This window comes from Culex pipiens, chromosome 3, assembly GCF_016801865.2.
Source record: "Culex pipiens pallens isolate TS chromosome 3, TS_CPP_V2, whole genome shotgun sequence".
Classification (NCBI taxonomy): domain Eukaryota; kingdom Metazoa; phylum Arthropoda; class Insecta; order Diptera; family Culicidae; genus Culex; species Culex pipiens.
Genome location: NC_068939.1, coordinates 2,590,029 through 2,614,592, shown reverse-complemented (window position 1 = coordinate 2,614,592; position 24,564 = coordinate 2,590,029). Strand labels below are relative to the sequence as shown.

The 24,564-nt window shown below is 35.5% G+C and overlaps 1 protein-coding gene across 2 annotated transcripts in view; it reads left to right on the top strand.

The window, feature by feature from the left end:
• LOC120423004 (division abnormally delayed protein) overlaps positions 1-24,564 on the top strand; it is a 143,457-nt gene that overhangs the window by 107,333 nt on the left and 11,560 nt on the right. For both annotated transcript variants that reach the window (XM_039586627.2, XM_039586626.2), the window contains exons 3-4: positions 5,780-6,317; positions 6,378-6,564. In XM_039586627.2, the coding sequence (XP_039442561.1) occupies positions 5,780-6,317; positions 6,378-6,564 (725 nt within the window). The remainder of the gene's footprint in view (positions 1-5,779; positions 6,318-6,377; positions 6,565-24,564) is intronic.

Below are 24,564 nucleotides of genomic sequence, written 5' to 3'. Positions count from 1 at the left end.
GCCATGTTAAAGCTGAAAATCACGTACATATTATTGGGACATCAATATTATTTAGCCTGAATGTAATTGTCTAAATCATAACGTTGAATCTTAAATTTTATATCATTCAAGTTTATAAGTTACACAATGAAAAAATAGTTGAATTTTAAATGGTTGAGTATTACACCTTTTTTGTTTAACCAGTAAAATGTGAAATGATGAAAGTTTACCACTTCTTGTTGTAAAATTAGACATATTTTTTAAATTTTAACACACAGTATGTTTCATGAAAGACAATTATTTTCGGAAATTCAATTTTAAAGTACGATACAAAACATTATTTTTTCAGAGTGTATTTTTTTCTTAATTGGTCCTGTTCAATACATTAACTTCTTTATTTTTCATAAGAAGGTTATTTTCAATAAAAAAACAAATTTTCCATTTAACTTTGTTACATTTAATCCGGAAAAGTCGCGCAAGGAGACTTTTTCTATTTTTTGGCAAAATTTATACATTTATTAGCTATGTATAAAATCAATTAATGAAAATTCAAATTATCAAAAAATGCGAAAACCTTGTGGGAATAGTGCTTTTTACAACAGGTTGCTAAATGAAGATTAGCTGAAAAACAGAGTTATGAAACGAGTTTCATACAACCTTTTTTGCAATTCTAAAAATAATAGTTGAAAGAGTTTTTCAAATATAAAGTACATGAGAATGTCTAAGCTTTTCTGACTAGACTTTCCCGATTTTCGATAACTTGATTTTTTTAATTTGATTTTCAACAAATCATATGAATTCATTTTTTGTCATAAAATAGAAAAAAGTCTCCTTGCTATTTTGTGGGATGTCAAAAAGTTAAATAAGAATACAACGCATACACATTTGTTTCTTTTTTAAATGTGATGGAACAAATTCTGGAGTTTTGTTTGAAAAGAAAACATTTTTTTCTACATTTTGAATGATTTCAAAAACGCTTTAAAAAAAATTTAAATAACAAAACAATAAATAACTTTTTGTTAACTGGAAAATTAAAAATTCCAGACCTTGTTCCGTCATATTTTTTTCCAAATGCAGTCCGGAACCTTCTCAAAGCTACGTTATTTGTGGATGGCGCTATATCTGTAATGTGATCCAATCAAAAAGGCTAAAGCTGTCACGTATTAAACTTGGAACAATAACAAAGGGTATCGATACAGTTTAATTTTAAAAGTTATATAAAAATAAGAAATTACGGAAACCATCAAGATTTGAAATAACTGAACCAAGTTTTAACAACAGTTGAATAGAGTCATTATTTTATTAGCGCTTTATTTACTTCGAGCAATTGTCAGGTAAATACGCTAATTAACGATACTGCACCTTCTGTGCCTAGGACTCGATTACAAGATTACCCGCCATTACAACCTCGTTCCACCAACAAGCTTCCAAGGATTAGCCCCGGTTCTTCGTTCGAACCAGGTCAAAAACTGCACAATTACCACCAATTAAAAGAAGCCCGTTCAGCAGAACTTGGCAATCGTTTAAGACGGCCAACAAGTGCTTCCATGAAGCAAATCAGCAACGGTAATTTTCCCCCGAACCAAACTCGATGGTTCCTCTTGAGAGGTGGGGCTAAAATTCCAGTGTTGGTACAGTATATCTCGCTGGCGCATCGACTGTTGACACACCGGCCGCCGTGTCATCGACCAAGTGCTTCCTCGAAGAGCCTAGGTGCTTCCGTTGAATCAGGTGTGTGTGTGATTGCTCTGGTTCAACAATCATCCAAGTTGCAAAGTTCTTTGTAAATATCAGCTGTGTCTGCGCGACGACGGACGGAACACTTTAATCCGCAATCATCGTCGTTGAGTCGAGCAGAGAGAGAAAAAACACAGCTATAATAATAATTCCATATTTGCACTGCTGGATCAATAGACCGCGCTCGCGTATCGTTTAGAGATCTGGTCGGGGGGCAAACAAACATCAGAGGGAAAACACGCCCTCCCCCGTAACACAAGAACAACCGCAAACACCCACGACTGGATTGTTGGCGGCGGCATCAGTGCAGAATTATGCGCCGGGTTAAACTAACCGCAAATCAGAGTTTATAGTGCCTCATCGCTGTATGATCCTCAACGACTCGTCGACGCAATATATGATGCGATGTGCTGTGAACGGGAACGGATGGCCGTTGAAATTGATCCCATAATGTGAGGGGCTACAAAAATCTTGGCTTACAGACCCTCTCTCTCTCTCGCTCGGGTTAAGCAGGCAAACGATGTGGTTTTAGGTGGATTGAGGTTAGTTCCATGTGGAGTTACGAAAATCGATTCCCAGATCGTCATAATGTTTTGTGCAGAGATTCTACTCATTTTGCATGGATTCATTCACCAGATTGAAAGATGATCCAGGTATCAGCGGTGAACGATGATGTTGTACGTTATTAGATCTGCTCGGATGGACACATCCAAACTTTTGTGGCTTCAGATCGTGCCAGATAGAAATTTGAAACAAGCAACAAAAAAGGCCATCCCAATAAGCCGATATGGGAACTTTGAACCCCTGGGCATGCCGATAAACCCCATAAAGGATTATTAAATTGTTTGCCAAACACCCCCGCCCAGGACCTCCCAACCCAAGCAAAAAAAAACCCGGATGACACTGACAAACGACAGAACTTTCCGACTCGCGGACATGACGATGGTCAAAGAGAAACTTTTATTTGATCCGGTAATGGAAAAGTTTCGCACACTGTGTGTACACAGGCCGAGACAAACAACGGCAACAACATCGTCGTCAAGCCAAAAGGCTCCACAAAGGATCGTGCACCCAACTACTAAAAACTGGCGAGCTCTATATATAAAGACATACTTTTGTGTAACTTTGCAACTTTGTAATTTGAAATATCCCGCGCGCGTTGATCGAAAAGTCGACCCTTTTGAAGTCGTTTGATAGCGCAAGCCTTCAGGACGACGTGCAAACGGCCAATCCGGACCAGGACCGGCTCGTCGAGGACACAGGGGCGGGGACAAATTGAGAAAATTACTGGTCACGAGACACGGTGAATTGCATGTTAAATACCTATTACCAACGATGCCGTTATTGCGTACGTGAGGGTGCTTGAAGAATTTGCTGGCCACACTGGTCAAGTGGAAGGGGGGAGGTCGATGGAGATTTACTAGAATGCAATATTGCTACGGGTTCGATAAGACTGGCCTTTGTGTGGGGCACGTGTCCTGTAGGAACAGTGGGACAATGTATTTTAACTTGATTCTAAAATTAATTTCTTGACCAAAAATACAACAATACAACCATACAACAATACAACAATACAACAATACAACAATACAACAATACAACAATACAACAATACAACAATACAACAATACAACAATACAACAATACAACAATACAACAATACAACAATACTACAATACAACAATGACAAAAATGACAAAAATGACAAAAATGACAAAAATGACAAAAATGACAAAAATGACAAAAATGACAAAAATGACAAAAATGACAAAAATGACAAAAATGACAAAAATGACAAAAATGACAAAAATGACAAAAATGACAAAAATGACAAAAATGACAAAAATGACAAAAATGACAAAAATGACAAAAATGACAAAAATGACAAAAATGACAAAAATGACAAAAATGACAAAAATGACAAAAATGACAAAAATGACAAAAATGACAAAAATGACAAAAATGACAAAAATGACAAAAATGACAAAAATGACAAAAATGACAAAAATGACAAAAATGACAAAAATGACAAAAATGACAAAAATGACAAAAATGACAAAAATGACAAAAATGACAAAAATGACAAAAATGACAAAAATGACAAAAATGACAAAAATGACAAAAATGACAAAAATGACAAAAATGACAAAAATGACAAAAATGACAAAAATGACAAAAATGACAAAAATGACAAAAATGACAAAAATGACAAAAATGACAAAAATGACAAAAATGACAAAAATGACAAAAATGACAAAAATGACAAAAATGACAAAAATGACAAAAATGACAAAAATGACAAAAATGGCAAAAATGACAAAAATGACAAAAATGACAAAAATGACAAAAATGACAAAAATGACAAAAAATGACAAAAATGACAAAAATGACAAAAATGACAAAAATGACAAAAATGACAAAAATGACAAAAATGACAAAAATGACAAAAATGACAAAAATGACAAAAATGACAAAAATGACAAAAATGACAAAAATGACAAAAATGACAAAAATGACAAAAATGACAAAAATGACAAAAATGACAAAAATGACAAAAATGACAAAAATGACAAAAATGACAAAAATGACAAAAATGACAAAAATGACAAAAATGACAAAAATGACAAAAATGACAAAAATGACAAAAATGACAAAAATGTCAAAAATTACAAAAATGACAAAAATGACAAAAATGTCAAAAATGTCAAAAATTACAAAAATTACAAAAATTACAAAAATTACAAAAATTACAAAAATTACAAAAATGACAAAAATGACAAAAATGACAAAAATGACAAAAATGACAAAAATGACAAAAATGACAAAAATTACAAAAATGACAAAAATTACAAAAATGACAAAAATTACACAAATTACAAAAATTACAAAAATTACAAAAATTACAAAAATGACAAACTACTCACATTCCACCAGTTTTATCCCACAAGGACCTACAAACCCCCATTGTCACCAGGCCTCTCTTCCCAGGACCCCACGACAGATATTCACACCGGAACAAAAACTTTGGTCGGAAACAAGACACGTGGTCGGAATAAACAATGCACACGCTGCTGCAGCTGGACCAACTGGCCAGCAATAAAAGCGCTCGTGACCCCGAGGGTTTAGTCGTGAACAACGGGTCGGGACATGTAGTTCGGTTGACCAAAGTGCAGTGGGGGTAAAATTTGCTGATAGACAGTCCTGCTGGCCGGAACCCCCGCCCACCAACAGGAATGTGTGACAAAAGTCGAAGGAAGCAATTTTATTCTCGCGCGTGAAACAGACAGCGCGTGCCTGCGTTGTGAACGTGGTCGGAATGATCGAATTTGGGTGGAGGAATTGATGGCTGTTTGAACCTCTGTCAGGAGCGGTCTTGTTTGCTAATGAGTTATCAAATTCAATTTAATATTGTATAGACTAAGTAAAATCTTAAGCGAAAACTAATATCAAAACTGACCAGATGACGTCATCTCAAAAGAATGTTGGGATGACTCGTCCAATCGCCCAGAACGACGTAATCGAAAGCTTACACATTGGTTTTTCGACGTTCTTCCTTCGCCAGAAGAAAAATGTTCAGTTTTCCTGTTCTGCCCCACCGCATGTGTTCCATACCTCTGGACCCCAAAACCAAGCAGTGTACGTTAAATTCAAATGCGCGAGACCCTCGCTTGCTTTGGCGAGGAAGATGTGCTTTTCGAAAGATGAATTTGAGATTTATTCTTCGGGGTTTGCTTTTGACTCGTTGATTCTGGGCGAGCGAGGCTCCCGGACAAACTCTCCGCTTCCCCCCCAGGGCAGTTAGTGGTGCATAACCAGCCGTGCCCAGATATTGAATTACTTGTTAAGCTTATTACACAAAAGCATTCACGTCCGAGAGTTCTTTCTTTCCAACGTGTGTGTGGTGCTGGCCTGCTTGGATGCTTACCTTTCGACTCAATGGAATGCGCGATTTCGCTGCGTGAGAACTTTCGTTGCCCATACATTTATGAGTGAGACGTTATCTGGCCGACCGAATCTCGTGGATTAATCCGTTTCTTCTTCCCTCTCTCCCTCCATCCCCCAGATTATCTGCTGCAGCTTTCGCGCCAGTCCGAGAACAAAACGCTGAATCTGTTCTCGACGGTGTATCGCAAGATGTCACCGCTGTCCCGGGAACCGATCCTGGAGCTGTACGAAACGATCCGGAACCACCTGACGGCGGCGTCCTTCACCGACGATCTCGGTCTAGTCACGGACAAGTTTTTCCGGAATCTGTTCCCCGTGGCGTACCACCACGCGGTTGTCCACGCCGACAAGGACGTCGACTTCCACAGCGACTACAAGAACTGTCTGATCCACACGTACGACGAGCTGAAACCGTTCGGCGAGATTCCCCAGCAGCTGTCGAGTTCGCTGGTGGCCAGTGTGAGTGCGGCCAGCGTTCTTCTCCGAGTACTCCGGGAAGGTGCCGAAGTGCTCAACAAACTGGACGAACTCGGCACCGAGAACCTGCAGGGATCCTGCAAATCCGCCCTGCTCAAGATGAGCTACTGTGCCAGCTGCAAGCGACACAACCATAACCACGCGAAACCGTGCGCCGGACTGTGCAAGAATGTGATGAGGTAAGCCCTCCCCCCAACAACAATTGCAATGAATTCGGGACTAACCTTCAAATTCCACAGGGGCTGTCTGATGCAGTACGTCGGCATCCTGAACCAGGACTGGTTCACGTTCACGGACGCCATCGTGCCGCTGATAAATGCGGTCCGGTCGAACGACGGAATCGAGGCCGAAATCAAGGGCCTGGACGGGAAGCTGTCCAGCGCCATCATGCACGCGATGGAGAACGGGCCCCAGCTGGAGGTTAAGGTGAGTGTGTGGGGGGAAAGATCTGGTGGGGTTTTATTTGAGCTTCCTTGCATATTTTTTTTATCTTCATCACATTATATAGGTACGAAATGTGGACGGATTGATTTAATAATATATTATAAAATTAAAGAAAATTCCTTTTTTGGGTTATTTTGAGGACCTCTGCCATCAATGAGTAAATGTTGACCGATTTTGCTGCCGTCTGACCCAGAATCCTTAAAAAAAGCTCAAGAAACAATATTTAGCTTGTGGAGCGAAGTTTTGAAAAAAGTCCCATTTTCTGGGCCATTCACTTTTTGCAGCTTTCCATACACAGTAAAAAATTTAATGTGTTTTTAATGTGTACAAAAATGGTACGTAAATATTCGAATATTTCCGATTGATTTTGTGTCTTCGGCAAATTGTAGGCAATGATAAAGACTGTTAAAAAAAAAATGGTACACGGAAAAAAATGCCGATTTTTGAATATACTCACAAAAAATCATTTTTTCAAAATCTGTATTTTTTTAAATTTATGTTTAATATATGTTTTACGGGACAGAAGCCTGCAACTTTCAAACTATAGTACGGGAAATTTTGGCGCTGATTTGTGCTTAAAAAGAATGTGTTTTTTTTTTTAAATAGTGATCTTACTAAATAATATGTTACTATTTTTTTATGTAAATCAAATTTGCAATCGAAAAGTACTTTATAATTTTTTTGATAAGGTGCACCGTTTTCGAGATATGGCCACTTAAAATGAGATTTTCCCTAAAATTTTGCAGTTTTTTGATTTTCCAAAATAGTGCTCATGACTGAACATTTCAGATTTTTTTTATTTTTTGGATAGTTCAGATTTTTTTAAAGAATCATTGAAGATTGGACTTTTGGTTACTGAGATACAGAGGAAAAAAGAAAAAAAACAGGAAAATTTAAGTTTTCAATGTATCTTTTGAAGGAATCTTCTGACCGGTTCGATGTCTTCGGCATAGTTGTAAGTGTTGATGAGGACCATTCAGAAAAAAGTTTATACGGAATAGAATCATATTTTGACTTTTTTACACAAAAAAACGATTTCCCAAATTTGTATTTTTTAAAAATTTTGATTTGTTTTACGAGACATACAACGCAACTTTTGAGCCATAAAAAGCATGGGCAAAAATAAAAAAAATGGAAAAAAAATGTTTTTTTTTTAATTTATATTTCATTCAATAAATTTTTTTGGACTTCAGTTTTTAATGAAAATACAAATTTGCAATCGAAAAGTACTTGACAGATTTTATAATAAATTGCAACATTTTCAAGATATAGCAACTTAAATTTTAATTCTAACTAATTTTTGAAAATTCCAGGTGTTCGATTTTTTAAAGGTATTGTCCATTTCTGATAAATAATCCGAAAGGTTGAGAAAATTTTCAATGAAATTTCCCAAGAAACATTGAAGACTGAACCTGTGGTCGCTAAAATAAGCGAATCAAAGAAAAATTATAAAGAATATTTATTTTTTTATGCCTCAGTCAAACAGCCTCAACTATTTTCAATGTTGGTAGATTGAACATTTGTAAAAATATGTGATCTTTTTCATATTTTTTTTTTTAAAGTCAAATTTTCAATATTACGCCCATTTGAAATGTGAATTTGTGTGTGGGTGAGCAATTCGGGCGCAATTTTTTTTTTTAATCATGGGAGCATTTTTTTTTCGCAATTTTGTTAGTAAATTTTTAGATTAAATTTTCAAAACAACCTATCCCTCATGGGTTTCCTATGCAGATAGGGCCTTTTGAAAATTTAATCGGGATTTCATGTTTGAAATGAATGTTGACAATAAAAAAAGTTTAAACAAATCAACAAATACTGTATAAAATAAAAATAATTCATTGAAAAAGATACTCAAATTTTTCCCGCGTATGAGGCTACGGTTTGCTAGAATAAAGTACTTAATTTTATTGGGTTTTTTTTTCTGATGATTCACATGATTTTGTACCAAACTGTTTCATTACCTCAAAATTGTCGAAATATGAATGACAGCTCAAATGAAAATATATTGATTTTCTTGGAAACCTTTCTTTGAAAACTGTCCATTTCTAGTGTTGGTTTTTGCCGGAAACCGGAATTTTAAAAGTAATTATTTTCCAACAAAAGGCTAACGCAACCGGGTGCGGGACATTTCGCCGAATGTCGTTTCGCCGACGGTCATTTCGCCGAAGGTCATTTCGCCGAATGCCGTTTCGCCGCATGGGACGTTTCGCCGAATGGGACGTTTCGCCGAATTGACAAATAATCGTAAAATAAATATATAAAACAAGCCTTACCCGACAAACTTCGTTCTGCCTTTTTTTTCGTTTGTTGACGTTTTTTGATTTTTTGCTTATTCAGCCTCCTGTGATCAAAATTTGATTTTACGTAACTTTTTCCATACAATTTGCCGATGCTCCGGAATCGGTTCCAAAGTGGCCAAGGTTGTAACTTTTTGGCGTAAGAACCTTCCTTGGACTTATATAAGTTTATGCATTATAACATGCATAAACAATCGCTTAAAAAATAATCTAGATGAAAAAAATTGTGCGAGTTTTTGCATTCTTTCAAATATAAGTAGTTATTTAATTACAGCAAACAATTTTATATCATTTCTGTGAGTTTTTGCATTAATTTCTGTTAGTTTTTTGCATTCTTGTTTTAATATATCATTTGAATTATTTCTGTGAGTTTATGCGTTCTGTTAACCATGAGCAGTTCTTTTAATTTTCTGCTTATAATTTTGATAAATTTCTGTTAGTTTTTGCATTCTTTGTTTTTTAAGCATATTATTTGTATAATTTCTGTAAGTTTTTGTATTCTTTCCAACATGAGGAGTTCTTTTGATTTTCAGCAAAACATTTTGGAAAAATGCCGGTAGTTTTTGCATTTTTTACTGAGAATATTTTTTAAATTATTTCTGAGAGTTTTTGCATTTTTTCAAACATGAACAGTTTTTTTTTATTTTCTGCTTATAATTTTGATTATTTTTGTTTGTTTTTGCAATCTTTGTTTTTTATGCAAATTATTTGTATAATTTTTGTGAGTTTTTGCATTCTTTCAAACATGAGCAGTTCTTTTGATTTTTAGCATAACATTTTGGAAATTTTTTTGTTGGTTTTTGCATTCTTTGTATTTAGGCATATTTTTTTTTTATTATTTCTGTGAGTTTTTTCATTCTTTCAAACATAAGCAGTTCTTTTAATTGGCTGCTTATTATTTAAATTATTTCTGTTTGTTTTTGCATTCTTTGTTTTTCAAGCAATTTTTTTGTATAATTTTTGGGAGTTTTTGCATTCTTTCAAACATGAGCAGTTCTTTTGGTTTTCAGCACAACATTTTGCAAAATTGCTGTTAGTTTTTGCATTCTATATTTTTGGCATACTTTTCAAATATTTCGATGAGTTTATGCATTATTAGTTTTTTTAAGCATATTATTTCTATAATTTTTGGTAGGTTTTGCATTCTTTCAAACATGAGCAGTTCTTTTGATTTTTAGCATAACATTTTGAAAAATTTCTGATAGTTTTTGCATTCTTCAATTTTTAAGCAAATTATTTGTATTATTTATGTGAGTTTTTGCATTCTTTGAAACATGAGACGTTCTTTACTTTTTAAATTATTATATTATTATCTTGCCACTCCTTCTCAAGTTTGCATGAGTGAATTACAAGATGGCACTGCAGCTAACAAATAGCATAAATTGTACAAAAAAGTTAATTTTTATTCAATTCGGCGAAACGTCCTTTCGGCGAAATGACTTTCGGCGAAACGTACCATTCGGCGAAACGACATTCAGCGAAATGCCCGTCGGCGAAACGACATTCGGCGAAACGCACCAGATCCAGCGCAACCCCATCCCATGCAAGCACAATTTAGCAACCACTCTGCCTGCGTTCAGCTTGTTATTGTCGCAAACATGATTCGCTAGAACAATAACCGCACAAATTGAGTGCATTGTCCAAAGTGATTGCAAATTACGCATGTGACAGGCCGAAACCAAAACTGAAACAGAACACACACACAAAAAACAGCAACATCAAACTCAATTCAGCCAACATCAGCAGATTTCGAATCGTTCGTTGTCCAGGCTGCGCGCGATATTCATCAGCACAATTTGAACTGTTCGAATTTGCGGTGACGTTCGTTCGCTCGCACACACACATTTTCACAAACATTATTATAATAGCAACTCTCTGGCGGATTTTTTTTCTGTCCAGTGCAAAATTATTTTTTCCGCTGCGTCATCTCAAAAATCGCGCGGAGCCCAATGACAGCGCTGCCGTCGGCGGCGGCGGCGTGTATGAGCTTAATTTTTGCGCTGGATAAGCAGAATCGACTTGACACGCCGGCCGATGGCCGATTTGGCGGTCGGTGGCATTAAAATGTTCCCCGACGATGGTCGATGAAGTCGCACTTTTTGGGAGAACTTTTCCGTTGTGTTGTCTATTTCTGGGTGGGGTGAGGTGGTAGGACAACTTTTTGATGATTATAGTCGTTGAAGTTGATTTTCCCAATTATTCACACTCTGGTTAACAGGAGGGCTGGAAGAGATGCCATCAACACTTGACTAAATGTCATCACGCGATAATTTCGATGTGTCGAACTAATAGTCGTTTATCCGCAGAACACGCAATCACAGCTCTGCTTAGCCCTCCCCGTCAGAAACGCGATAATTGAAGACTAATCTGTGAGGAACGTCGAAAAACACAACCATAAAATATCAATTAACAGGCTGTTAAAAAACGTTTAATTTTAAAATATATATTTTTTCGAAGGACAATTAGTCACGCAACACTTTTAAAAAACCCTCCAATTGTGTCTCGCCAGTTGTTTTTTCTCAAATTTGTGCTCACCTCTGCTTTGTTTTGCCCCCTTAATCGCCTTGTCGAGGAGGCGACAGTGACTGGGATGTTTTTCCTGCGCCATCCCACTTAAGATTAACGATCAAACAACCACCAGCACCAATAGTGCCTCAACCTTGACCGGTAGACAAAGGACTCTTCGAGTACACCGAGAAACGTAATTTGAATAATTAGAGTAGGTACTGCTTTTTTCAAAACCCAAACTTCTCAGCTCAGAAAATCGAGCCACTTCCCGGCGGGGAAGAATTTCCAAGGTTTCCAAGACATGACCTTGCATTTTCGATCCATCTCTTCCCACAAGGGGGTGTTTTCGTGTCTATTTTTCTGCCTTTTTGTTTGAAGTAAGCAGATATGGCTTATATTACCTTTCAGAGCTAAGCCAGCGCGAGAGAGGTGTCTATGCGGGTAGGATACATCTCAATGCTTTCAAATCGCTATGATTACATCAAGAGGAGAGCCCACGGGGAAGAATTTGCTTTATCATTATTTTTAAATTCCCATCAACCCGAGGCCCCTCTCTGTCCGGGGCCAAGCCCAACAAGACCCCGGTGCTAAAAGGTGCCAGAAAGATCCAATCTTCAAAAAAAATAGAAAAACTAGGAACTTAGATGAAACCGCGCAAATCTGACAGTGCGCGCGGTGCAGATTGGTGCCGGCTGATAAGGAGTCTCCTCGAATGCGAAAGGTGCTCCGTTTTTCTCACTTTAAAAGCTCTAAATACTTCCCATTGAGAACAAAGTACCAGTCAACAAAAAGCTAAAGGAAGAAAAAGAAAAAAATGTGAATGAATTAACTCTCACACACACGCAACGCCAACGTCGGGGAAGAAGGACGAGGAAGACTGGCTGTGTGTTCGAACAATGAATCAATTTCCATTCCATTAGCGCGCTAATAACATTATCGAGCAAGATCAATTAGACGCAAAAGCTAGGCATTACAAAAAGTTTACATTATTTTAAGTTCACTTGCTTCCCACAAAGGAAGAGCGTCGTTCGGCGTATCCGCAGAGTTTTCAACTGAAAAGTTGGTTTGCTTAATCGTTTCATGTTTTCTACCAATTTTCAATATATGTTTTTTTTAAATTGTTTTCAAACATAAAAGTTTATTCAATTCAAAATCCGTAAGGTCTAAGGTGATCCATAACCTCAAAAAATTATGAAAAAGTAGTATATCAGTTTTTTTTGTTAATGAAAAGGAGAATGTTGTTATGAGATTACCTCAATAAAAAGGATATTTGTAAATTTTTAGGCAGCTATGCTCAAATTTTCAATATGTAATATGAAATGTAACAATGTCAAGCCTTGCTTTTCACAAGTAATTTCACCTATGTTAGCTCTTCTGAAATGTCATTTTTGATTTTTAAAATTTTGCTTGAATATTTGTAACAGAAAGATAAAAATATTTTACGAATGTTTTGGTTTTTGATTTGGTCAAAAACTTTCTAAGAAAAAATATTCCCCGGCCCCCCTCCCCCTTCTCGACATCGGCCCTAGCCGAGGGACAAAAACTTTGAAAAATATTAGCATCGGTCTTAGAAAACATTGTATAATCTTTATTTGTGCATTTTTAATCAAAAAAGGCTTTTAAGTATGTTCACAAATTTTTCACTTTGAACCACAGATCTGAAAAAGTGGTTTCACATCAGAATTTTTTCCCGTAAATTCCATAAATTTATTGTTATTTTGCTTGTTTTTGGCAGTAGCATATTTGTAAAAGTATAGAAGGCATTTTGTGATACTTTTTGCTTACCAATTTTGAAAATTGGGTTTAAAACTGAAATTAAGTTCTTGAAAATTGGGTTTAAAACTGAAATTATTATTTTTTGTCCCCTTGTAACAGCAGTTAACCAAAACAGTTTATGTCGATTTAATGATTTTCTGTAATTTTTTGACATTGCATAAACTTTTTTCTGTTTTGAATTTGAGGCATGTATATTTTTTGTGCTCTTTTATTATTTCACGAAGTATACAGAAAAATAGAGAAAATCTGATCATTTCGTATTTAACCTGAATTTTTTTTTTTTAAGGGATTAATATTTTTCGATTAGCCTGAATATAAGAAAATCATTAATGCCATTTAAAAGTTTAAAACTTTCCTAAAAAATCGGAAATCATACAAAAATGCTTAAAAAATTTTTTTGTTGAGAAACTATTAAAATCTTCATTTCATTTAAATTCATCATGCAGACGTTTATATTTAGACATTTTTTTTTTACTTTTCCAAACTGCTGGTTGCTGCTTAAATTTGGAGAAAATGAGTTTTTCTCAGTGTCACCCAATAAGCCTTCATTATTTAACTTGCGATATCTCGAAAAACATTGGTTCAATTTCCAATGTTTAAAATTAAAATTTTATTTTTTTTTATTAAAAATGACGAAATTTTCAAATATGCCCAATACTTGAAAATGTAAAAAATAAGTCATTTTCAATTGCAAATTTTATTTTACAACTTAAAAATAATTTTTGAAATTTTGTTGAAAATATTTAAGATTTTTTGCCAAAAATCACAATTTTTACAGATTTTGCACCATCCTGAAGCGCAAACCACATAAAAAATTCTAAAATAAAAAAAACGTATTTTGGGAGTTTAACTTACAGTAAGGCCGTAGCAAATATTTTTTAAAGTTTATGTCGCCCGAAAAATCAGGGCAAAAATTTTTTTTCAGGAAGCATCAAAATTTCAATGGAAATATAAGTATAATCAACTGAGAGCAATCTAAAATGCCCTTTTCTGCATTGATAATCATATTTAGTATAATTGGGCTCGCTTAAAAATAATTTGAAATTTTATGAAATTACAATGTACAGCACGCAAAAAAATCGTTTATATTTAGAAATTTTAGATATTAATGATTGCAAAACAACTGGACAGGTGTATAATGCATTTCAAAGTACTTTTTTCATTCAAATGTTGATACCGTGGCCATTTTTTTAATTTTTTTATTTTTTTGACGACTCTCCCCCCCCCCCTCCCCCTCCTCTCGACTTTGTTCAGAGTCGGGGGACATAAACTGCAAAAAATATTTGCAACGGCCTAATAAAAAGTAAAATAAAAAATCATGATTCTTTGCACCTATATTTTAAATGGTCCCAATCACAACCTTTAACTTCGCCGAAGACACCAAATCGATCAGAAAATCCTTTCTCAAGATTCAGGTTTTCGATTACTCACATGTCAATTGTGTAACCAGCCCGCAAATTTGTTTGAAGTCTAGTATGGGTCAACTAATGATGTAAATGGCCAAAGTATCATTCGAATTTAAAAATAAAAAAATTCGAATAGATTGGGAAATTTTAGAGAATTACTCCACTTTATGTTTTAATATTTGGAAAATTAGACTTGAACTAGTCCTTCTTTTTGTGGTACATACATTTATTTTTTTCTACGTTTTTATTGACATTATCCCAATTATTCCGAAAAATTAAAACAACTTAGGAAAATTAATTTCAAAAGGTACACTGTATTCCATTTGAAGAAATAAAAATAAAAAGCAATCATTTCGCCCCTCGATTTTGAGGGAAGGTGACTTAACTAAGAACACAACTGCCTCAATTTGTGCTATAGTTAAAAAATGTACCAATATCTTAGGTCTAAAAGGTTTGCAAAGGGATAGATACACAATATTCTAACCAATCATATTATTAGATCACCTCTAGACGGGAAGTAAGTCATTTGATCCGATCGTGTTAAAATCACCAACAAAAAAAAGCAAATCATTTTGGCACGACCTTGTCGCACTAATTCGCCATTAACCTGCGATGATCTCTCTTCATCGCAATTACCAAATTGCTTCATCAGCACACTCCAATTTTCATTTACTAATTGCGTGCAGCTCGGAGTTTTGTTCCAATATTGTTGCCACCAGAGTCAGAGTCCAAAACACACAAGAAAACATTCTATTTCCGCGCCACCATTTAGAACCATTTAACAGAGAGAGCTGCACTCGGCCAGAAGCGCCTGCCGGGTCTGGTCAATTACTCGTGACTTGTTAACAAATTATTGTCGTGTCCCATCGCGGCCATCTTCAAAATAACCGTCAAAGAAATTGACGCATGACTTTTCGCCTCAAAAATACAAACCAGACTGAAACATCGATCGACATCGAGGTCCTTCGCAGCGAGTTAGAGCACGCTATTCTCTCCTTACTCGCTCACGAGTCATCATTCAATCCGAAAGCTCATCCTGCTGTCTCGTTTACTCCAACTAAGCCAGAACGAGCTTTCAAGAGAATCACGCCGATTTGCTCATCGAGCGCCGCGCGCTCGTTCTCTTTTGTTTTGCCTCTCCTGCGTTTTCTTCTAAAATCGCTCACTGCATATCCGGCAAGTTTCGGCTTCTGTCAAATCGCGAGACCGAATTTGCGTTTCTCTTAACATGCGTTTTAGCTACACTACTATCCTGTATGAGTCAAATGTGAACTAAATCTTGCATACAAATTACCCGTGTGTATTAAATTTACGTAATGCTTCGTTTGTGTCATACATTTGATTTAAAATACTTAAATTTCATAAATCATTGTATCACCTCGTCTTATATCCCACAATATTCCCCTCCTGTACTCTTTTCATGTATGCATCTTTAATTCTAGACTTTTTTTTTATCAGGTCCTATAAACATATGAAAGACAATAGCTTTAAAAAAACTCTTAAATTATTCTCTCATAGAAATTGGTGCCATATACACTATTCATTATTCGTTTTAAACATTTTTTTATGTCCAACTAGCTTAGTTCTCTTCTCCTTCCATTATAAACATTTTAATGAAATTAACTCGCCGTTTGAAACTGTCTTTTCTTTTTTTTTCTTTTAATTTTAGCATTTTTTTACTTTTCCATTTTGTTTAAGGTAATCCTACATTAAATTTGCCACTCACTTTTACCTGTGGTTTTTCTTTTGGCTTTACTTCAACTTTACTTCAAAATTTTCCTTCTTGGTTTTATGTTTCTTTACTTCAACTTTTTTTATATTAATTATTCACTTTACTTGCTCACTCTTATTTATGTTTTAAATATTTATTGACTTTAGAGTAGCAGATTAAGTTTTTTTTTAATGTTTGCAGTCGACTCTCTTGTTGTAGTCTCTTCAAATAGCATGCTTTGCTTTTCGTTCAATAGTTTGATACCTCCCACTCTCGATGGTCTCTTTAAATCGATACATAGAGAGTCCAATGTATTTCTTGATTTTATTTAATTTCACATTCCGCTAATCTCATGTTGTGTATTTATTTACGAATTGTGCCATCTCTGTACATTATTCATAATTTAATGCCATATCTATTCGTTTATTTATTTATTTTTACATCTTATCGTATCTTGATGTATTTTTATTTTCTTAAATTCTTATCACTATCTTTAGAACTGTTATCCAAAGTCCGTTATTTATAATCTTTACTTTTCTGTATGCTTCCTTTTTTTTTTTTTTTACTTTTCAGTATTGCATTTGTAATAACTCATTTACAGCAATTTATTGCTTCTTTTCTCAAATTACTTAATTCTCATCTTGATCACTTCCACTTATTTTTCTTAGGATTTTGTTTTTAAATCTTCGCAGGTACTGATTTCTAGATCTATTTTATGTTTTTATTATAATTAATAGTTAATAGTTAATCTTTTCCGCATGTTTTTTCTTCATTCATGACTCAATGACTATCTGACTATTACTATTAATGTAGTTTAAATTCTCATTTCTTATTTATTAATATTTTCCATCTGAATCTAAAATTATTACATCTCTTCCTCAGTATCAGCCCTTACTTAAATTCTTACTCAAAATTGATTGAAATTTATTGAAATCATCTGATCAATCTACTTCCTTGACGAACATTCTGTAATTCAGCCCAAGACATTCAATTGAAGCTCAAACACAAGTCGGGTAGGTTTCCAGACTACCCTTTTCAAATTCTCACTCAAACTGATTGAAATTTATTGAAATTTCTTGAAACTATCAGATCAATTTACTTCCTTGACAAAACATTCTGTAACTCAGCCTATGACAATCAATCGAAGCTCAAACATAAGTCGGATAGGTTTCCAGACTACCGTTTTTACATTCTCACTCAAAACTGATTAAAATTTCCTGAAATCATCAGATCAATCTACTTCTTTGACAAAACATTCTGTAACTCAGCCCAAGACATTCAATCGAAGCTCAAACATAAGTCGGGTAGGTTTCCAGACTACCCTTGTAAAATTCTCACAATGATTGAAATTCATTGAAATTTCTTGAAACTATCAGATCAATTTACTTCCTTGACAAAACATTCTGTAACTCTGCCTACGACAATCAATCGAAGCTCAAACATAAGTCGGGTAGGTTTCCAGACTACCCTTCTTACATTCTCACTCAAAACTGATTGAAATTTCCTGAAATCATCAGATCAATCTACTTCTTTGACAAAACATTCTGTAACTCAGCCCAAGACATTCAATCGAAGCATAAGTCACAACATAAGTCGGGTAGGTTTCTAGACTACCTTTTTAAAAATCTCACACAAAACTGATTGAAATTTACTTAAATTTTTTTTTAAAACTATCAGATCAATTTACTTCTTTGACAAACATTCTGTAACTCAGCCCAAGACATTTAATCGAAGCTCAAACATAAGTCGGGTAGGTTTCCAAACTACCCTTTTAAAATTCTCACACAAAGCTGATTGAAATTTATTGGAATTTCTTGAAACTATCAGTTTAATTTACTGCCTTGACAAAACATTCTGTAACTCAGCCTACGACATTCAATCGAAGCTCAAACATAAGTCGCATGGAAAATGCTTTCCATTCTGGCATATTCAGTTTTTTTTAAGTTTTCTTAAAACTGCTTTCAAAACACGAGTCGGAGAATACATATTATCGCGATTACAAACTCTTGATCAATTCAATTATATTTCTAAACTCGACAGTTTGCTTGCTATCGTCCTTTTCTCGTCTGGAACAACAGAATACTCAATCGTCTCGAGTCTGATTCCACGACGGACCTTCTCAAAATCAAACTATCCACTTAAACGACCCCTAGGTATTTTGTGGTCTCTATTGCAAGTTTCTGCTCGAACCTAGAAGTCCGAAAGCTTGAATGGGGAGAGCACCTAAACCTCTTTCTACTCCAAGAAACCTTCCACCCCAGGGTTCGAACTGACGACCTTGGTGAGTCCAACCGTCGCCAGTGATTTTACAGGAGCAGGCTTGGTTTGGTGTGTTGTTTGTACTTATACCAGGGGAACGACTCCCACACCTGGAATGACTTAACGGCCTAACAACAACTAAGACCAGGGCCAACGTTTTACTTTCCCATCCGATGGAAGATTAAAGCAGATGGGAATCGAACCCATGATCATCCGCTTACAAAGCTGACAGCGTAATCATTCGACCGTTGCTGCGGACCTTCCCGTATCCACTGGATACTATGGCTTTTCATTCTTTTTTGCCATTTTTGCTAAGGCTTTTCAATCTTTTTTGCCTTTGTCAATTTGCTGACTAAACTTATCTGCCATTTCCTCTATGGCTTTCATTCTCTTCTCCTTCTTTTGCGCTGGCCAGTCTTTTTTGCCAGTTTTCTCTAGGAAATGTCTTTTTTTTCCTTTGATTAGTGTTGGCCAGTCTTGTTTTGTCTTTTTATAAATTTCCTCTTTGGTTTCGTTACCGAGCAGTTGTTATTATAACTCACTTTTACCTGACCACGCTAAATTTTAAAAACACCTTTTCACCAGACTGCTGGAAGAAACAACCGTAATTCTTTCCCACGTGTAATACGTACCATCGGCCGGTGAGAACGCAGTATTCCTCCATACAATGAAACACTAAATTGTCCACTACCGCCGAAACACACAAAAAGGGAGCTAAGCCACGCCATTGTCGTGTCCCATCGCGGCCATCTTCAAAATAACCGTCAAAGAAATTGACGCATGACTTTTCGCCTCAAAAATACAAACCAGACTGAAACATCGATCGACATCGAGGTCCTTCGCAGCGAGTTAGAGCACGCTATTCTCTCCTTACTCGCTCACGAGTCATCATTCAATCCGAAAGCTCATCCTGCTGTCTCGTTTACTCCAACTAAGCCAGAACGAGCTTTCAAGAGAATCACGCCGATTTGCTCATCGAGCGCCGCGCGCTCGTTCTCTTTTGTTTTGCCTCTCCTGCGTTTTCTTCTAAAATCGCTCACTGCATATCCGGCAAGTTTCGGCTTCTGTCAAATCGCGAGACCGAATTTGCGTTTCTCTTAACATGCGTTTTAGCTACACTACTATCCTGTATGAGTCAAATGTGAACTAAATCTTGCATACAAATTACCCGTGTGTATTAAATTTACGTAATGCTTCGTTTGTGTCATACATTTGATTTAAAATACTTAAATTTCATAAATCATTGTATCACCTCGTCTTATATCCCACAATTATGACCATCAAGGGAGGCTGCGCGAGAAATGTTTCTCTTTTTTTCGGCTACGACTTGTTTAGTCATAGAAGGAGGACCACCAGACGACCACGACGACAACGTTGGCGATCGTTATCAGTGGTGAGGCCAATGGCGAACATCGTGTCCCGGCAGATACTCGCGGGGAAAAGTTAAGTGTTTAAGGTCAATCATTTTGTTTCTCCTAATGCGTTCTTAATAGAGAGGAATAACTATCTGAATTGTTTTATTGAGAGATTCATCGCACCGAGCAAGCTCAGCCAGGAGTTCAGTTTTCGTTTCGTTTCTCTCTGCAAAGCTTCTTCCATCCAACAGTCCAACAGCCTTCTCCATGAACTCGAAGAATAACCGTGAACCGGCCCGACCAAGAGCCACGGCGAACGTCAGGAATTTACATAGAATAGCATTCCAGAGCGAGGGCTGTTGGACGCTGCACCGTCGCTCTGGGTCTTGGCTTTATTTCTTTCCCACACAAAACTGCTCCAGGGCACCACCGACCGACCGACCGAGGCTCAGCCGAGAATGCTTTATGCCTCACACCTTGAATCCGTCCTCCGTCTTCGCAGAGTCCGTCAGCAGACCCAGACCCAGAAGAAGGATCGCTTCTCGGTCTCGTTGTGGGGAGTTGTTGCTGGAGAGAGAAGCGCGTCTGATTGTCTCTCGATCTTTCACATGTGCGGCGCGCGAGAACTCGGTGAACTTCATCATCATCGCGCGCGCGAGCTCCAACCAGCAGTGGACCTCTTTTTTTTCCTCGTTTCGTTGAGAATGGTTCTTTTTTGGCTTTTTGTTTTTGCACTTGTAACCTTGAAGTAGTCAGGGGATTTCTTGAGAAATTGATGTCAAAAAAAAAAATACTTTTATAAGTCACAAGTGGCGATATTTTATAGAACCATTTTTTTAAACAAAAATCTAATTGCTAATCAAAGTAATGATAAATGAAAATTAGATTAACCCTTTAAGCTCACAGTAATTTGGAAACCCGCGTTGAACTTGAAGCCCTGTACGATCGGGGTTCCAAATGAATTTGGTCTTAATGCCCTTTCTAAGACTCCAGATGACTAAAGTTGACTCTTAAAAAGTTAAACAAATTCTTTTTCAAAAAAAGTTTAACATGTTCTTTTTCATAGATTTTTAATAATTTGTCGAAAAATTTATTTTTGGGAAATTTTTCGATTGCAGTTCGCTTAAAGGTGAAGTTTGGTTGTTGTTGGCTAATTGTTCACAGGCGATTTCACAATTTCCTAATCTTAAGTAATTACCACGCTTGAAAAAATCTCAGGAACCCAACCCAACAAATCGCATATCGGAAATGGTCTCTGTTTTTTTTATTATTTACATGAAACTTTGTCGTTCATAGTTAAATACTCGAAAATGTGAGAGGTGATTTTCTGAGAAATTTTGTTTTTTTAAATTTAATTCAGAAAAAAAGTTACAATCATAAAAAATTATATGGACTAACAAGCCATACCCGACAAACTTCGTCTTGTCTTTTTTTCGTTTCTTGACGTTTTTAGCTTGTTTGCTAATTCAGCCTCCTGTGATCAAAATTTGATTTTACGTTACTTTTCCCATACAATCTGCAGATTTTCCGGAATCGGTTCCAGAGTGGCCAAAGTTGTAACTTTTTGGCGTAAGAACCTTCTTTGGACTTATACGAACCCAACGCAACAAAGAGCACCTCGATTCGGCGTTCCGTGTTGAATTGATTCGCGTTCGAACAAAACCATCGAAATTTTTTATATATATAGACCAAACGTTGAAATTCCCATCATCCCTATTTTTACATACTTATGTTTTGAGTAGACATAAAAAGACAACTTCCCTAACTCGGAGAAAGGCATGACATTTATAATTAGAGCAATTGTCTACAGAATCGGCCGATTTGGAGAATTTTTGTATCAAATTTACATTTTTTTTATTCTTTTTTTTTACAATCGAATCAGTCATAACAATCAAAAAGCACTTTAAATTTTTTTCTCATAAAAACATAATTTGCAAATTTTTTCAATTTTAAGCCAAGTTTACGATACAGAGGAATGCATTTTTTTTTTTTGTAAATTTGTCCATTTCTGAAGCATTTTTTTTTTCAAATAGCTACAAAAAATCTCTATAATTTTCGTTTTCGGACTTACAGAAACCTTGCAAAGAATAAAAATTGATAAAATAAGGTTTTTCTAAGTGTCATCTAATTAGTCACTATTTTTTAAAAGACGAAAGCTCGACAACCATCCGTCAGATTTTTAATGTTTGAAAAAAAAACAAAACATTTGTAAAATTTGTCGATGTTTCTGAGACAAATATTTCAAAAACTTAAAATCTAGCCTAACATTTGAAAATATTAAACAATTCATATTTTATTTAGGGACTTTTCTAACATTGGCTAGATTTTTAAACCTTTAAAAATAAAGTGTAATTGGATAACACTAACCTACCCTTAACTTAATTGTAACTTTTTTTTTATTCTTTGCAAGTCTGTATCTCAGCAACTTATTGTCCGATTTGAAAGTCCAAAAACACAAAAATAAAGGAAATGTAAGAAAAAAATATGTTCATAGATGGACCAAGATGGACACTATTTAGAAAATATCAAATATCACATTTTCTTGCCCATCCAGTATAAAAACTCTCAATTTTTCACAAAACATCTTAAATTTTGAAAATACGTAAATTTTCTTAATTTGCAATGTGGTTTTCAAACATGCTAATGCTAATGCTTATGGTTTTCAAACTATGCGAAATTTTGTATGCATTTTCACTTTATTAGAGTATTATTTCACAAATTACCGTAATTACAAATAAGACTATATTTTTTGCAGTTATATGTATTTTTACTTTACCTGATTTTTATTGTTAGATACTCTAATTTTCACAAAATATCGTATTTTTTACGAAAATTTCATAATTTGTAATACGTTCCCGTAAATGTAGTGAAATTTCTTATTGAATTTTCACTCTGCTAAATATTTTATTGCAAAATTCTCAAATTTTCATTTAATACAGATTTTTTGCGGAAATTTTCAAATTTACATGATTCGCAATAGGGGGTATCAAACGAATCGAAATTTGAATGCATTCTCACTTAATTTCAAAAAAAATATTTTTTTTTCTCTGAAATACAGTCCAAACTTGATTATCAAACGTCCTTGGCAAAATTTTACTTCGGAAAACCGAATCACAAAAAAAATATTTTTTTCGCGGTCTTTTTTATATTGGTGAGCTTAAACATGACCCCTTAACTACTCTAAAGTGATTTAGAATGTTTTAATCTAAGTTGGCGGTGATGAAACTGATGAAACTTCAAAATTTCCATGCAAATAGAAGTCTAATCAACTAAAAACAATCTAAAATGCATTTTTCTGTACTGATAATCATATTTAGCATGTTTGGGCTTGTTTAAAAATGTTTTGAATTTTTATGAAATTCCAATGTACAGCACCGCAAAAAAAATATTTATCGCAAAAAAAAAATTTCGTCAATATTTAGAAACTTTTGAAACAAATGATGGCAAAACAACTGGACAGGTGTATAATGCATTTTAAAACATTTTGCTCATTAAAATGTTGAAACCATGGCTCGTAATTTCAATTTTCATACTTTTTTTTTATTTTTTTGGGATTTTTGGGTGAGACTTAGAAAACATCAATTTTCCTGTTTTTAAACCTTTGCCGTGCAATATCTCAGCAACTAAGTGTCGTATCAACAAAGTTCAAAAAAGCAAAATATAGTGAATTTTCTCAGCTTTTTAAAAAAATGAATAACTGCGATTATTTTGAAAAAAGTTACCTGAAAATTGCTATAACTTGAAAACGGTGCACTTTATCAAAATTTCACTAAAGTTTTAAATTTTTGCGACCATTATTTCGATATTTCGAAAAAAAATCATAACTCGGTTTTTTGCTCATTCTGCAAATTTTTGAAATGTTGGCATCAAGTCATCACATCAAGTCCTCTAAAACATATCAGAAAAGTCAAAGTAGTTATGTCACAGACATAACCGGAATGGCGTAGACTACGTAAAGTTTTGATATGTGGACAGAGTTTTCCATTTCTTAATTTTGATGAATTAGCTAGACACTTGAAATACATTAACGGAATAAGATTGTGAATGCGAGATGGACCCCCCGACACCTAGTACATTCAATTGGACCGTGTACGTACCGGTTGTTGAAACGGAATTTTTATACGATTCGAATTGAATTCCGATAAAGTTGACTATTACTAGAAAGAGATGGCAAATCTAATGCGAACAAAACCGCAGCTACCATGTAAACATACTTTGAATGTGTTGATAAATCTTTGACTAGACAACATCGAATTAAGGAAGGAAAGAGAAGAACGAAAAACGATTTTTTCGCGAACCGAATGAATGTTTGGTAGCAGAATGAGGGGGAGGGAGAGGGGTTGGGGGCGAGAGCAGCCTCAGAAAGCTGTGCATTCCGTCGCCCCCGAAGACCAAAATTTGTTCCTGAAATTTAAATTCAAATTAGTTCGCTGCCTCGTCCCTGGTGGGACGAGGGCAACTCTTTCAACGCTTTAGAATTGGATGAGACGTAAATCTTTCAGAAGCGCTCGCCGCGAATGCGACGAGCTAGTTGGATGTCCTGATTGTTTCACAACCAAGGCTTGACCCACGAGAGGCTTTTCGGCGGAAGGCAGCAGGCGCGCGCCTCATCTTGTTGATGCCTCGTCCCGGATGAGACGACGGATGGGGATTGAGGCACCTCCGAACCA